This window comes from Psittacula echo, assembly GCF_963264785.1.
Source record: "Psittacula echo genome assembly, chromosome: Z".
Taxonomy (NCBI): domain Eukaryota; kingdom Metazoa; phylum Chordata; class Aves; order Psittaciformes; family Psittacidae; genus Psittacula; species Psittacula echo.
Window position 1 is genome coordinate 81,885,318 of NC_137742.1, and position 13,454 is coordinate 81,898,771.

The following is a 13,454-nucleotide window of genomic DNA, read 5'->3' on the forward strand; positions in this document are numbered from 1 at the left end:
TACGTGGGGTTTTTTTTTCCCTGCAGGGCACATAATAGAACTTTGGACTATGTTGTTCAAGTTCATCACTGATCACAATAAAAATAACCTTACGGTCTTCTGAAGAAGAAAAACACTGCAGTATTCTATTTACTAATACAGAATATTCACAGTAGATAGTTACTTAGCTGGTTTCTCGGCCTGTTGTTACTTGTTCTCCTAGCTGTTAGAAAGTATTTAAGGCTTTGTGTTGAACAAAGCACGGGCTCATACCCATGCAGAAGCACTTCTGCCTATCACACTAACAAGGGCAGGCAGCTGCTTACCACGCTGTCATCAGGCTGGTGATGGTGGTTCTCCCACCACTGCAGTAGGAGGCACAAACTTCTAGACCATATGCCAAGGACACGAACTACAGGCTGTAAGAACTTTACCAGGCTTTTAATAGCAGCAAGCTAAAAAAAGTTACAGCTAGTCTAGAGTCACGAGTCTGGCGTTTACAACATTCCCTTTTGGTGTCTGCAGTTACTGATAGTTCAAGACGTGATAGCAGCCCACCAAGCGAACCAAAATTGACCTAAATTTAACAAGAAAAAAATCTTTTTAAGGAAGGTACTTTGCACTACGACAGGTGGGAGAACTGAGAGTGTGGAAGATGAGGAGGGATTCTTGCCATTCAGAGAGGTTTCTACTCACCTCCACAGAGGAGAAACCCCAGTCAGTTCCTCTTCAAAGTGGCAGTATCACACTTGTGTCTCTCACCCGCTTTACAGTGATCCCTGTGCATGGATGGTCACAGAGATGCACACTCCACACACCCCAGCTTGGCAGCTTCATCTCTTTAAGCCCTATGCAACTGGTTCGAAGACCAAATGAGTGTATGTTCAACGCAATCCCACTGCTCACCTTGGAAGCGCCCCTTGTCTATATGATAAGGGATTGTATGGACAGCTGTCATGATCAACAGCTTAAAAAGCCTAATGTAACATTAACTGATTAGAGTCATTGCTTTATTTCTTTTATTTCATGTACGTAAAGGCATAATGTCTGAAGAACCACTGGCATGATTCATCCAACTAAGCAGTCAGCAGCAGAATCACCAAGAAATAAACAGAGCCTGTTATATATGTTTGTAAATATGACTCTGTCCGTGATGATCAAAAGTTTTTCTTGATGGGAATGTTTACTGAAGTCTGAAGTCAAGAGCATACACTACTAAAAATTAACTAAATATATATTTAAAAAGTATAATGAAGTTCCAAGTGGATTTGGGTCTCAACTGCAGAACAAAGTATAACAGAGAAATACAGAAATTTTAAATCTTTCAATGTTTTACAATATCTGTAAGAAAAGTTTGCTGCTACCTGGCTAGTAAAATTCTGTTCCAAGAAAAACTTGCATTTAATACTGTACTTCTGTGTGTCGCAAAGGGGGGAAATACACACAAGTACTCTCTACTGTGAATAGTGCTTAAGTTCTAGTGAGGAAGAAAACGAAAGCAAAATTCAGGGTTTTTCTTTCAAATAAAGTATACTTTTCTGATGGCACACCCCATGTCAACAGGAAAATAACCTACTTTTTTCAAGAAATAGTGAAACTAGACAAAGTTGTAGTTGGTGCAATGGGAAAAATAAAAAACAACCAACAAAACTGACACAAATAAAAAACCTCAAACAACATAAGGTCTTGGAAGACTGACAATTAAGTTGCATGAATGGAAGACTTTTCACTTGATGTAGTCCATACTAGGCACTTGCTGACAATTTCTCATTTAGTTCCAGAACTCTAACATCTCCGTTGGCTTTGGCATTTTCTATAAGCACCTGCAGAGAAAAACAAACAGCGAAAAATGAAGAATTTAATATTTTGCTGTTAGTATTCTACTGTCAATCTCAAATGCACTTTAATTTCTGCTATGCCCTTTCCCTAAAAGACTAAGCAACCCATAAGCACAGATAGAAAATACTCAACATGACACATCAGCTTGCTTAAAACATCAGGCACCTACTTTGTACTGACTTGCTAAACCAGTTGTCACTTGCAACGCACAACAACCCCATCATCTGTTACTTGAGGCTGAGACCAAGTTTGACAAGTTACCTGCTGGCAATGAAAAGAGCAGAGTTAGGTGACACCTGTCTCCCTGCTGACATATACTTGCCTCTTGCTATACACTTGCTCTTGATTTTGTCTGTATAAATCTCAATTTGCCAAACAGGAGCATTCTCTGCAGCTACTTAAAACTGCCAAAATACCTTTTTGCCTCCTTCATTTAGATTTAACATTCCTTGGTTTATTTTTACACTCCCCCTATTTGCTGCTTTTCTACTCCTTAAAAAAAGCTCCTATGACAGCCTAATGTTCATAAGGTTCTGGCACTTCTCTTGTAATCCAATTACATTATACATATTAAAAAGGAAAATCACTAAGTAGAATCAAGCAAATCTTTACTCTAGCCATTACTGTCATTGTACTAATTGGTAGGGAGTACAGATGATTTTGCAGAAGCAAATGCAATGAGATCATACCAGGATCATCCGCACTCATTAATTCTAGCTTTTTTATGAATTCCTGTGTGTATGCACTGATTTTTGTGAACTCTGAGCCTACTCCTTCCAAACATATTTTGTTACAGATTCATAGTTTCACCAGGGAACTGTTGTTAATCTGAGCAAAAAAGCTCACTGTGCCAGTGGCAGCAGTGAGGATATTAGCAGGATGACTGCAGAGTGTGATTAGCAAAGTGATTCTAATTACAAGCCCAAATGAACCACTACATCACATGAAAGACTTGTGTGCATTTGTGAAGTACTGTCAACAGAAACTAATGAACCATTAACTATGTGCTGAAAATAATGCACCATTACAGATATAATAAAAATCTTAAGTACAGAAAGTACAGCACGCCACTGTTCAGTTTTTTTTAAGCCAGGCTTGAGGGAATTACTATTTTTAGTTCATTAATATGTTCTGGTAAAATTCTGATAAAAAGGTCCTTGGGTCTACCAACGAGCCACTAGTAGAATTTTTGCCAGTCTGGATTAGAGATTTTACTGTTTGTTTTCTGTTAGTATTGCATGGAGGATTGGAAGACTTTCAAACAAGCTGGTTGCAGTTTGAAAATTAAAGTACATTTTGTCAGGACAGAATCCTCAAACATTGCAGTCTCCAGAGCAGGTGAGCCAGCACCTCCCTGCTTTCCTCTACACACTTCTAAGTTGTGAGCACAATATTCAGTGTAAATAGACTGAATTTCTGTATAAAATGGACTGCAACAGACTTACATCTATTAATTCTTGATCATCTTTGGCATAAAGATGTTGCAGGAGATACCAGCGTGCCACTGACACCATGGTTTCTGGATTCCCAGGCTGATAAACTACTCTCTCCAACATTTGACGAGTCTCCCTAGAAGCAAAACCAAAACACAAACTAAAATCACCACTGACTAGGTTACATGCAACGTATCAGTATCACAGAGCAAGCAACAGTGACCAGGAGTAATATAAAGGAAGGTCCTTCTATCATATGAAAAAGTGAGAGAGCAGAGCTGTACGTTCCTTTGCTTCCTATGTAGTTGCATTTAGAATGTTAAGGAACACTGCAACCATTGTTATGCTTAATAAATTACACTCAAGTTAGTGCTTTAACTAGCATGTAATGCAAATTAGGTTGACACAGCAGATTTTATGACTGCTACAATAACACAATAAACATCTTGCTATCAGTTAACTCAGCACAATCTCTGATTTCAGTATGTCATCTGCTGAGCAAGTATTGCAGGTATTCTGTTCAACAGCTATGAAACAAGTCTGTTGGAACACAGTGCACCTGAGAGAAGCAGGTACTACAACAGGTCTTAATAATCCAAATATAATTTCATATTATACACAAACATATTTAATCCAGGCACTCACAAAAAGTACTGCAGTTCCTGCAAACACAGAGGCAAAATGTGAAATTGCAGAGAAAGAAACTGGAATAGACTACTACTCACAGGCTAAAATTCTATTTGGCTGACACTACCTTCCAACACTGCCAGCTTATACCTAACCAAGACAGTTTGAAATTTACTGTGTCATTAGAAATGAGCTAAAAACTAGCAATTAAATTTAGGGATTATCATACCCATTCACTGGTGCTCCATCATTTTTGGCTTTCATTTTAAGAATTCTGTCCTTTATAACCGATGTTATTTCCCAGTACACTGTGATTTAACACAGGTTGTTGAGAGGCTGCACCTGTTTTTTTGTTATTTGTACTTTAGGTTAATTTCTGTTTCAAGATTTTGGAACACCTAGGCAGATCAACTAGAGCTTGTGATATACCTTACTGTTCACGTCATTTAATACCAGAAATTGTAGTAAGACTTATTTTAATTGATAAGTTTTCAGCCCAATTTTGTCATTATCATCAACTATCACAATTACATTGGTCTGCCTGTTACCCTCCTCAAAAGCCCCCATAGAAAATAAACCAGTTTTCCTCAAAAGTATAAGGCTTCCAAGCCCTCCCCTGAATCTTCCTCCGCTTCCTCAAAATGCCACAATGAGCACCTGGTTGTTCAGGAATGAACACAAGCTTTGGACTATAAGGCCAATTTAGAATCAAAATTCATCTCAGCAGTAGATACGGTAGTGATATCTGTTTCCACTGTGCTATTTAACAAGACCTTTGAGAATGTATAGACCTCCTGATTAATTTATTTAGGTAACATGCTATTAAAATAAAAGTTGTCTTACAGACAACTGTGCTTTGCGTAGACAGTGTGCTTCATTTAAACGTAACAGATCATGCATACCTTGCTCCCATTTTGCGATTATATTGTAGCAGTGCTTGTAGGAGAGCTGCCAGGGGACAAGAAGTAAGTTTCAAAGCTTCAGTTGTTGCCTCCTGAACCAAGGATGGCCAGTGCTCATTTGAGACATTAGCCTGTGATAAAAGAAAGAAAAAAAAAAAAAAAAAAAAAAGGTTTTATTGTGGTGTGCAGTCTAAATCCATTCTTGTTTGCAGCTCTCTCAAGAGCAGGTTTAATTCAAGCTGTTCAGAGTTATATAAAGTATTTGGCAGATTAGAAAGGTATTTCTTTACAACAAAAAGACAACAAGTGTTTAGAGGAGCCTGAAAAAGTCATGTTAAATATTCTAGGTCCAGCCTTGCCAACATTCCACTTGCTTGGCTTTTTTTTTCATGCATGTTTTAGTAATGCTTGTTGTAATCACAAACCCTTGTTTGCCCTTCATCTTGTAAATCTTCATCCTATGTACAAAACTAGTCTAGAACATAGAATTTTTCCCCTGAAGTGACACCGTATTTTATCAGAAGTGAAAACCAACTCCAAGATGGCAATTATCTAATAGAGCAACTATTGAGCAAATCCCTGTATTTTTGCCTCCAGAAAAACCTTATTATCCCCTATTGTGTCTGGATAGCATGCAAGTTGCTGTACTTGAAGGGGTGCTTGAATTTTCATTTGGACAGATAACTGGGAGACAAGCAATTATCAACCGCAAAATTTTCTTGGATCTGAGCAAGGTTTTCACCAGGCTTTTGCACATTTCATTAAGCCAGTCCAGATTAGAGAGGCTGAAAAGAAATCCACTCATCAGCTACTCTGCTCACGTGAAAAACAGAGATGAGATAATCAGATTCTTATCTTATACATTCTCAGGCTGAATTCAGGCCAGCACTTAAAGAAGCAGCATTAAGTTAGAAGGTACTTTGTTACCTTTGGAGACATATAGGAGCTATAGGAAACAGGGACCAGATCACTAAAACACAGGCAGAAGAATCATAGGAGGAAAAATCCTGTCACTTGACAAATTCTGCCTTTAGAAGCATATGGCTTGTGAGAAAGAGACTTGCCTACACTGAGGGGGATCATCTCTTCTCACCACGATCATCATCTTTGTAGCTTTATCCTTGGAAAAACTGACTGTCTATTATTTTATAAGCACTCAGATATATGGGGTTTCTTTCCCTGATTTTGATTATGGCTGTTAGCGTGATCATCTGTTAAAATACACAGAAAAGGATTAGCCACGATCACGGCAATAATGAAGTCCGATACTGCACTTCAAGTCTCTAGAGTGACTATGCTTAAAGAGACTAGACACTTGTCAAGAACTTATGTTCACCTGGCCCCTTGGTGCAAGGAGCAGAATAATTTTCTTTATACCACAAGGTACACTTCCCTTAAGATTGTGTTTATACTTAAAGGCAAGGCACTATATGTAGAAATGACCATACAGCATGAAGGTATTTGAAACTTGACTGAAGTCTCCAGGCAACAGTAGAGTGAAAATGTTTCCTAAGGCACTTGTTTTAACAAGAGGATAGAGACTTGAATGGGAACATCAGTTTGGATGGTCAAGCTGAATCTGTTATTACAGAAATAAGCCTTATTGAGCAAGTTAGCTTTTTACGTACACAGTGTTTCTATGTGATTGTTTCACAGCAACATCTCTTTGCAAGAGACATTCTAGAACAGTCCACTGCCCCTTGCAGTCTTATTTTATCCTCCACCTGTTATTCATAAAATGCAAAGTCAATTGAACAGGGGCTTCATTTAAAGAAGGCAGAAGCCCTACATCCCATAAACTCCTGTTAAATCATGCAGTTACATAATTTTGATTATCCTACCATGCAGACTTCCAGTGCGAGCATAGCTAGCCTGAGCAGACTGGACAACTTCCCACTCCAGCTGCCCTGCTGTGATGCCAACTGCAGACTCTTTCTGTAACACATCTCTGCTCCAACCATCATTCGCTGAGACTGATACACATTTGCCAGCCACTGAAAATAATCCAACAGAATCAGTTCTGGAGGCACGAAAACATACATCCATTAGGTAATATCATTTAGTTAAATTTATGAGAGTACAACAGCATGTTATTAGCTAAAACACCACCACACACCCAGCCCTCATTTCAACAACACGCTGCGCACTGCCCTGCAATGAAATGTAGTCTGCTGCAGAGCTGGCAGCACACCTCACTACAGTAAATTATTTTGGAGTTCCCTAGACCATCCATGGACATGGTAGGTTTTCCCAGCCCATATGAGTAATGCCAGGAATGTGAAAGACATTATGATGTGAGCCTGAGCTCAGATAATGGGTGTAGACTTGGGACTACAAGCTTCCAACCCAGCTTTGGAGGGGCAAAGGAAGCAGACAGCAGGATCTTTGTGGAGTTCATGTCCCCGCTGCCTGCTCTGCCAGCACAGGATGTCCCGATTTCCTCATGAAGAGAAGGAAAGGATTCTAACTCCTCCCTCTTTAAATCTGTAGCCATGTCACATTTTTTTGAAGCAGATGTCATCATAAGTTCATGAATCCCTGATGTGTACATGATAAGCATCAAGATGTGCAAGCCATGTTTAGAAATATTATTTGCTGGATCACTAAACAAAACAATTTCTTATTAGAAATACAATTCCCTTGTTTCTAAGCAAAGGTGCTTAGAATTTTGCTAGCTAAAGACTGTCTGCTGTTAGAATGGGCAAAATTCGTAACCCTTTCTGATGTATAAAAGTGATTTACCATTAAGAAGAGACACACTTGAAAGCATTAATTAGCACCAGTGCAATTAGAAAGCTTCAGGACTGCTTTGTAAAGCAATACATCCACTCGTGCAGTAAAAAAAGCTTTCTTTGGTGTCTGTTCTTTGCAGCTGAAGTTTTCTAACACTCAAAATGCGAAGGAGAAAAGAACTCTCGTGAAAGGCACAATGGCAGCTCTGCCAAATCAGTTTTCTTTGTCTTCCTGGTAAGCCACAGTACAAAAAGTATAACAGACATCAGAACAGTAGTTCAGCTGCACTCCTAAATCCTGCAAAACAACTATTTAGACAAAAGCCAAATGTTGAGCAAAAAGAAAAGTTAAAGGCCCCTCCAACTTAGTAAAGCTATAAAGCACTGCAATGGATACTTTAAGTAAAAAAAAAAACATTTATCAAACTCTTAAGAAGTCTACAGCCAGAAAACATAAAAGCACAGATTTATCTGTTAGGAACAGATGGAGCACCCAGGCTTTTCCAGAATGCTATCCAATCCTAAGAAATATCTTCTTTAACTGAAGACTGAAAAGATCTTTCTCAGAGACGTCTTACGTGTGGCCCGTATTAAAAAAACCCAAACACCAAAATAAAACCCCTTCCACTGTTTGCTAATTCCCCTTGCTTGCAAACAAGATGACACTTGGCTATGTAAGAGATGCTTGAACAATTTATATAAACCCTAATTCCATTTTCAAGATATAATACTAAAATAGAGCATACAATCATGTCTTGCATGCTCCCATACTTTGTAAATCCACTCTGAATGACTTCTGCAGTTCAGAAAGATGAAGTCTCACAAACCAAAGAAAAATGTGTCCAAAAAGCACCACAAATGATTCTCCTGTGATCCAGAAGGGATCTGCAGCCTTGTAACGGGTGAAATGGAGATCTCTACAGCAGTCTTGCCCTGATCCTTTAAGACTGAAATCAACTTTAGTGAACCTTATCACAAACAGGTGTTTATTTGTTCAACAGACAGGGGGAGCACCATAAATCCTGTCAACTACATAAACGACTCTTAAAGAGTAGACAGGATTTTTCTAAGCAATGTGCTGCTGAACATTAGTAAGGAGGATAGTAACTGTAACTAAGAGCAACGGCTAGGAAATAAATAAATAAATATGCTGCATCACCAGAAAGATCTCTTGGCATGTGTGAGACAGACTTCTCAGATTGTCTCACAGAAAAGCATAAGGTGGTTGGATTATGGCAGAGCAGTGGATGTGGTCTACCTTGACTTCAGTAACGCATTTGACACAGTCTCCCACAGCATCCTCACAGCTAAACTGAGGATGTGTGGACTGGATGGTTGGGTGGTGAGGTGGACTGCGAACTGGCTGAAGGACAGAAGCCAGAGTTGTGGTCAGTGGGGCGGAGTTTAGTTGGAGGCCTGTATCTAGTGGAGTGCCTCAGGGGTCAGTACTGGGGCCAGTATTATTCAATATATTCATCAATAACCTGGATGAGGGAATTGAGTATCAGCAAGTTTGCTGATGACACTAAGCTGGGAGGAGTGGTTGACACGCCAGAAGACTGTGCTGCCATCCAGCGAGACCTGGACAGGCTGGAGAGTTGGGCAGGGAATAACTTCATGAAATATAACAAGGGAAAGTGTAGAGTCCTGCATCTGGGCAGGAACAACCCCAGGTTCCAGTATAGGTTGGGGAACGACCTGTTAGAGAGCAGTGTAGGGGAGAGGGACCTGGGGGTCCTAGTGGACCGCAGGATGACCATGAGCCAACACTGTGCCCTTGTGGCCAAGAAGGCCAATGGCATCCTGGGGTGTATTAGAAGGGGGGTGGTCAGTAGGTCAAGAGAGGTCCTCCTTCCTCTCTACTCTGCCCTGGTGAGACCACATCTGGAATACTGTGTCCAGTTCTGGGCCCCTCAGTTCAAGAAGGACAGGGAACTGTTGGAGAGAGTCCAACGCAGGGCGACAAAGATGATTAAGGGAGTGGAGCATCTCCCTTATGAGGAAAGGCTGAGGGAGCTGGGTCTCTTTAGTTTGGAAAAGAGGAGACTGAGGGGTGACCTTATTAGTGTATATAAATATATAAAGGGGGAGTGTCACGAGGATGGAGCCAGGCCCTTCTAGGAGACAACCAATGATAGGACAAGGGGTAGTGGGCTCAAACTGGAACACAGGAGGTTCCACTTAAACTTGAGAAGAAACTTCTTCTCAGTGAGGGTGACGGAACACTGGAACAGGCTGCCCAGGGAGGTTGTGGAGTCTCCTTCTCTGGAGACATTCAAAACTCGCCTGGACACATTCCTGTGTAACATCATCTAGGTGTTCCTGCTACAGCAGGGGGATTGGACTAGATGATCTTTTGAGGTCCCTTCCAATTCCTGATGTTCTGTGAAATCTGTGAAGTTAGTTACAGCACCTTCATATTAGCTAAAAATGATCACTTGTAGTGCCATGGAAGGGAGCAAGGGAACACTGTTATTGGGAGTGATTTCTCTTCCCTGCAGACTCAACCTACTCAAACGAACACAGGTAACACCTGATGTCAGGAGATTACGGAGTAATTATTAAGTAAGTCTTTTCGACTTACTTAGGTTTTCAGAAGCTGAATAAGGAACTGTATATTACTATATTAGGAAACCATTTACTTCCACCTATTCTTATGGGTTATGAAATATTTCATGGGTTTTTGCTCACATACCAAGTCACAGGTCCCTAAAGACACAGGTACCAGGGGTTTATCTCAAGTTTTTAATTCTCTTGCCTCCCAGTCTGCTGCTTCTTAAAAATGGTTGTTAGCACTTCAGCTATTAAAGAATGTCACACCTTTAGAATTAACTGAATATGAACTGTTCTTTTTCTGTCACTGGCTGTTGGTGGACAAATAAAAGCAAACAGTGAAACAAACTCTCACCCATCTGTCGTGCATACTGTGCTGACAGCAGCACACCAAAGTCAGGGAGAGGATCCACACTTACTTGCCAGGCTGCAATTGAAGTTGAATTGGTCATGACTGTCTTGTGAAGCTCCTCCAGGATGTTGTCTGGAAGTTCTTTGTGAGACTGCAACAGCTGCTTACACTGAATTTGTCTCAAAAGCAAAAACAAAGCTGGGTGCTCAGGGCAGCTTTTTAAACCCTAAAACCAAAACAAGGCTCAACATAATATAGAATTATCATTTCCAAATAGCAGAAGATATTTTGATTTTTCCATTTTGGTCTGTACAGCATAGAGCATTGAAAGCATGTTCAGGATACTTGCAACACAGTATTTTCCTCCTACTCTACACAAAGGAGTGTTCCAGGAATTGACACATGAAAATAGATAACATTATTCTCTCCTCAAAATACATCTGAAGTACATCCTAAATTTTGTACATGTCCTATCCTTAGAGGTTTCTGAAACAAATGTAAATGGCAAGACCTCTACTTCTCCTTTGGTTTCATAATCATGACAAGTTTTTGGCTAATGGAGGCAAAACCCTGTCCTGTGGCTAAAATGACCTTGAATATGTTCCAAGCAATTTTAATTCTCCCAGCTAAGGTGCTTTATTCTTACTGGAACAGAAGCACTTTACTAAACATTTCCTGTTCAATAACAGCAGAAACCTATCGAGTATTTTTTAGAATACATGCACAAAAAAGACAAAGACAGAAAACTAGCCATCTTTGCTTTTCAGGTGAAGCATGTGAAGTTTTTGCAAGTCACAATTCATGTCATTTTACCTGTTTAAATCACAGTAGTTCCAAGAATTTTAATGCAAAGCAGATCTAAGAAACAACATTTGTAGTTTTCACCTATTTTTTTAAACAAAATACGCTGTCTGTGAGTCCTTAGCAAGCTCCTACTTGTGAAGAACGTGTAAACATGCAAACACTTTCAGAAACACAACAGAAGCTGCTATTTGTACTTCCCCCATAAACAAGTGTGGAATCATGCTGCCTATCTCACAGGGAACGACTCCAGTGCCTGACTCATCATCCCCAGTTATACTGCTTTCTGAGAATCCTTGGGGTCAAAAATGTCTATGAGAGTTTGTGGTACCGGAGAATGTTACTCTTGTTTCTTCACAAAAATATGCAGGCACTGACTGTCCTCTTCCCAAGCTATTTAACTAACCAAACCTACCATAACCTTCCCCAATACTCAGATAACAACTTGTATCTGGTGAGCAGAGATGCTGGCTAGAAGAGGAAAACATCACCTCACCAAGCAAACAGACAGGAAATAACTTCCCCTTAGAGAATCAGCATGTTCACTGGATCTGCTGGGGGTGGGGGAAGGGCTGGTGTTTTAACTTCCTTTATTGTTTATATAGAAATGCCATAAGCAAAAAGCACATTTGCAAGAGATTAGTCATTTTTCATCATGAAAGTCAGGGATGTGTGCTGCTGAGTCCAGTAGTGTTTCTGCTTATCTTCTGGTTCATAAACATATGAAATACACATTTGAGGCTTACTAAGCGTCCAATTCCCTTCCCTGTGTTGCCTCAAGATTCTTCTTTTCAATAATTAAACTTGTAGCATCCACTTGTGGCTTTGAAATGGAGTACCAACACAACAGAGCACAAGACATTAAAGTCCCCTGCAAGTCTCCCACGTGGACTTCTTGAGTTTCTGTAATGTTTTGCTTAATACTAGCTTAATGAATAAAGGTGGCAAGGGCAGACATAGTTTTGCCATGTCATACACTGCTTATTTCAACTAACAACACAGTTTTAGTGCAAACAGATTAAGTATCTTGGGGAAGGGGAGAAAATGTCAACAACTATTGCATCTTGTGGATCTGATGGAACAGATAGTTGCTAATCCAAATATTACCTTTCTGTAAAATGAACACAAATCATGATTTCTATACAATTGCACCACAATCTGTCAGTTGCATACCATCATACCTTTGTACAAAGGGCTTCAGCTTCTGAGAGTTTACCGGTCTCCTCCAGACTGGTAATAGCTTGACACAGACACCAGTCTTCAAGAGTCTGGACATAATGATGTGGAAGGTTATTTTCTCCAGCTGCAAAATCAGATAAAATGCTTAACCAGATTACTGTATATGCTGTAGTTCTACACCATGTACCATGCTCTAGATGTGGTAAGGGAGAACTTTAGAAGTGTTAATCTGATGTGGCTTCCTTTATTAGTAGCAACATTAAGAAATGGTAAAATTTAAAGCAAGAGAAGGGAAAAAAGAATATACCATTCGAGCTAATGGTTTGAGACCAACCAACCAAATACGGAATTCCAATTCTGGTTTTGAAAACACTACAGATGTTGAGCACAACTGAGGCTGAGGTTATCCCTCTATTGGAAAAGTTACAGAACTCAGGAGTACTTTAGCCTTTACTTGTAAGGAGCATTCCTGTGCTATAACACACCCATTCATCCATTTAGCCATCACAGTTCAGTACTAATATTTTAAAACAGCATTTGAGGCTTTGGAGGGGAAAGCAAGCCTCAATTAGGAAATTTAACCCTAGCTGCGCCTTAGGATTCACCATTTTTATATAATGAAATAGTTATAGCTGAAACTATTACTGAGCTTGCAAGCTTCCAAAATTCAGAAGGATACTGCAAGCTTAGAACATTTCAGTTGTATTTTAATTTTTTAAACTAGAAAACTTGTATAGCTTACTTTTGGCTGAAACTCTAGATACAAGTGTCATCTCTAGATCCGTTCGCTTTGGCTGAGTGTTGTTTAGACAGACAACGGTGTTTTCAGCATGACAGGCTGCCATGAGCACTGCCCAGGCAGCAGGATTATCTAGAAAAGAATAGTTAAAGGCAACTCAGGCCCATTCTAAATATGCTGTTAGTTCAGTTAGAAAGGTCTTTACCATTTCCATTTATGCCAGCTAACACCAGTGTCTGCTTTACCCTGACCTACCCCCAGGAAGAGCAACTATGACTGGGAGAGCAGTCTCTGTCCTGAACTGGACAGAGCTCAGCT

General features: G+C 39.9%; 1 protein-coding gene across 1 annotated transcript in view; it reads right to left on the minus strand.

The window, feature by feature from the left end:
- Window positions 1-311: 311 nt before the first annotated feature.
- The window catches only part of SKIC3 (SKI3 subunit of superkiller complex), a 51,210-nt gene continuing 38,067 nt past the window's right edge, over window positions 312-13,454 (minus strand). Inside the window, 7 exon segments of the mRNA XM_080638558.1 lie at window positions 312-1,802; window positions 3,264-3,387; window positions 4,781-4,911; window positions 6,622-6,774; window positions 10,485-10,643; window positions 12,400-12,521; window positions 13,140-13,268. Of these exon segments, the coding sequence (XP_080494684.1) occupies window positions 1,725-1,802; window positions 3,264-3,387; window positions 4,781-4,911; window positions 6,622-6,774; window positions 10,485-10,643; window positions 12,400-12,521; window positions 13,140-13,268 (896 nt within the window). The 3' untranslated portion in view covers window positions 312-1,724.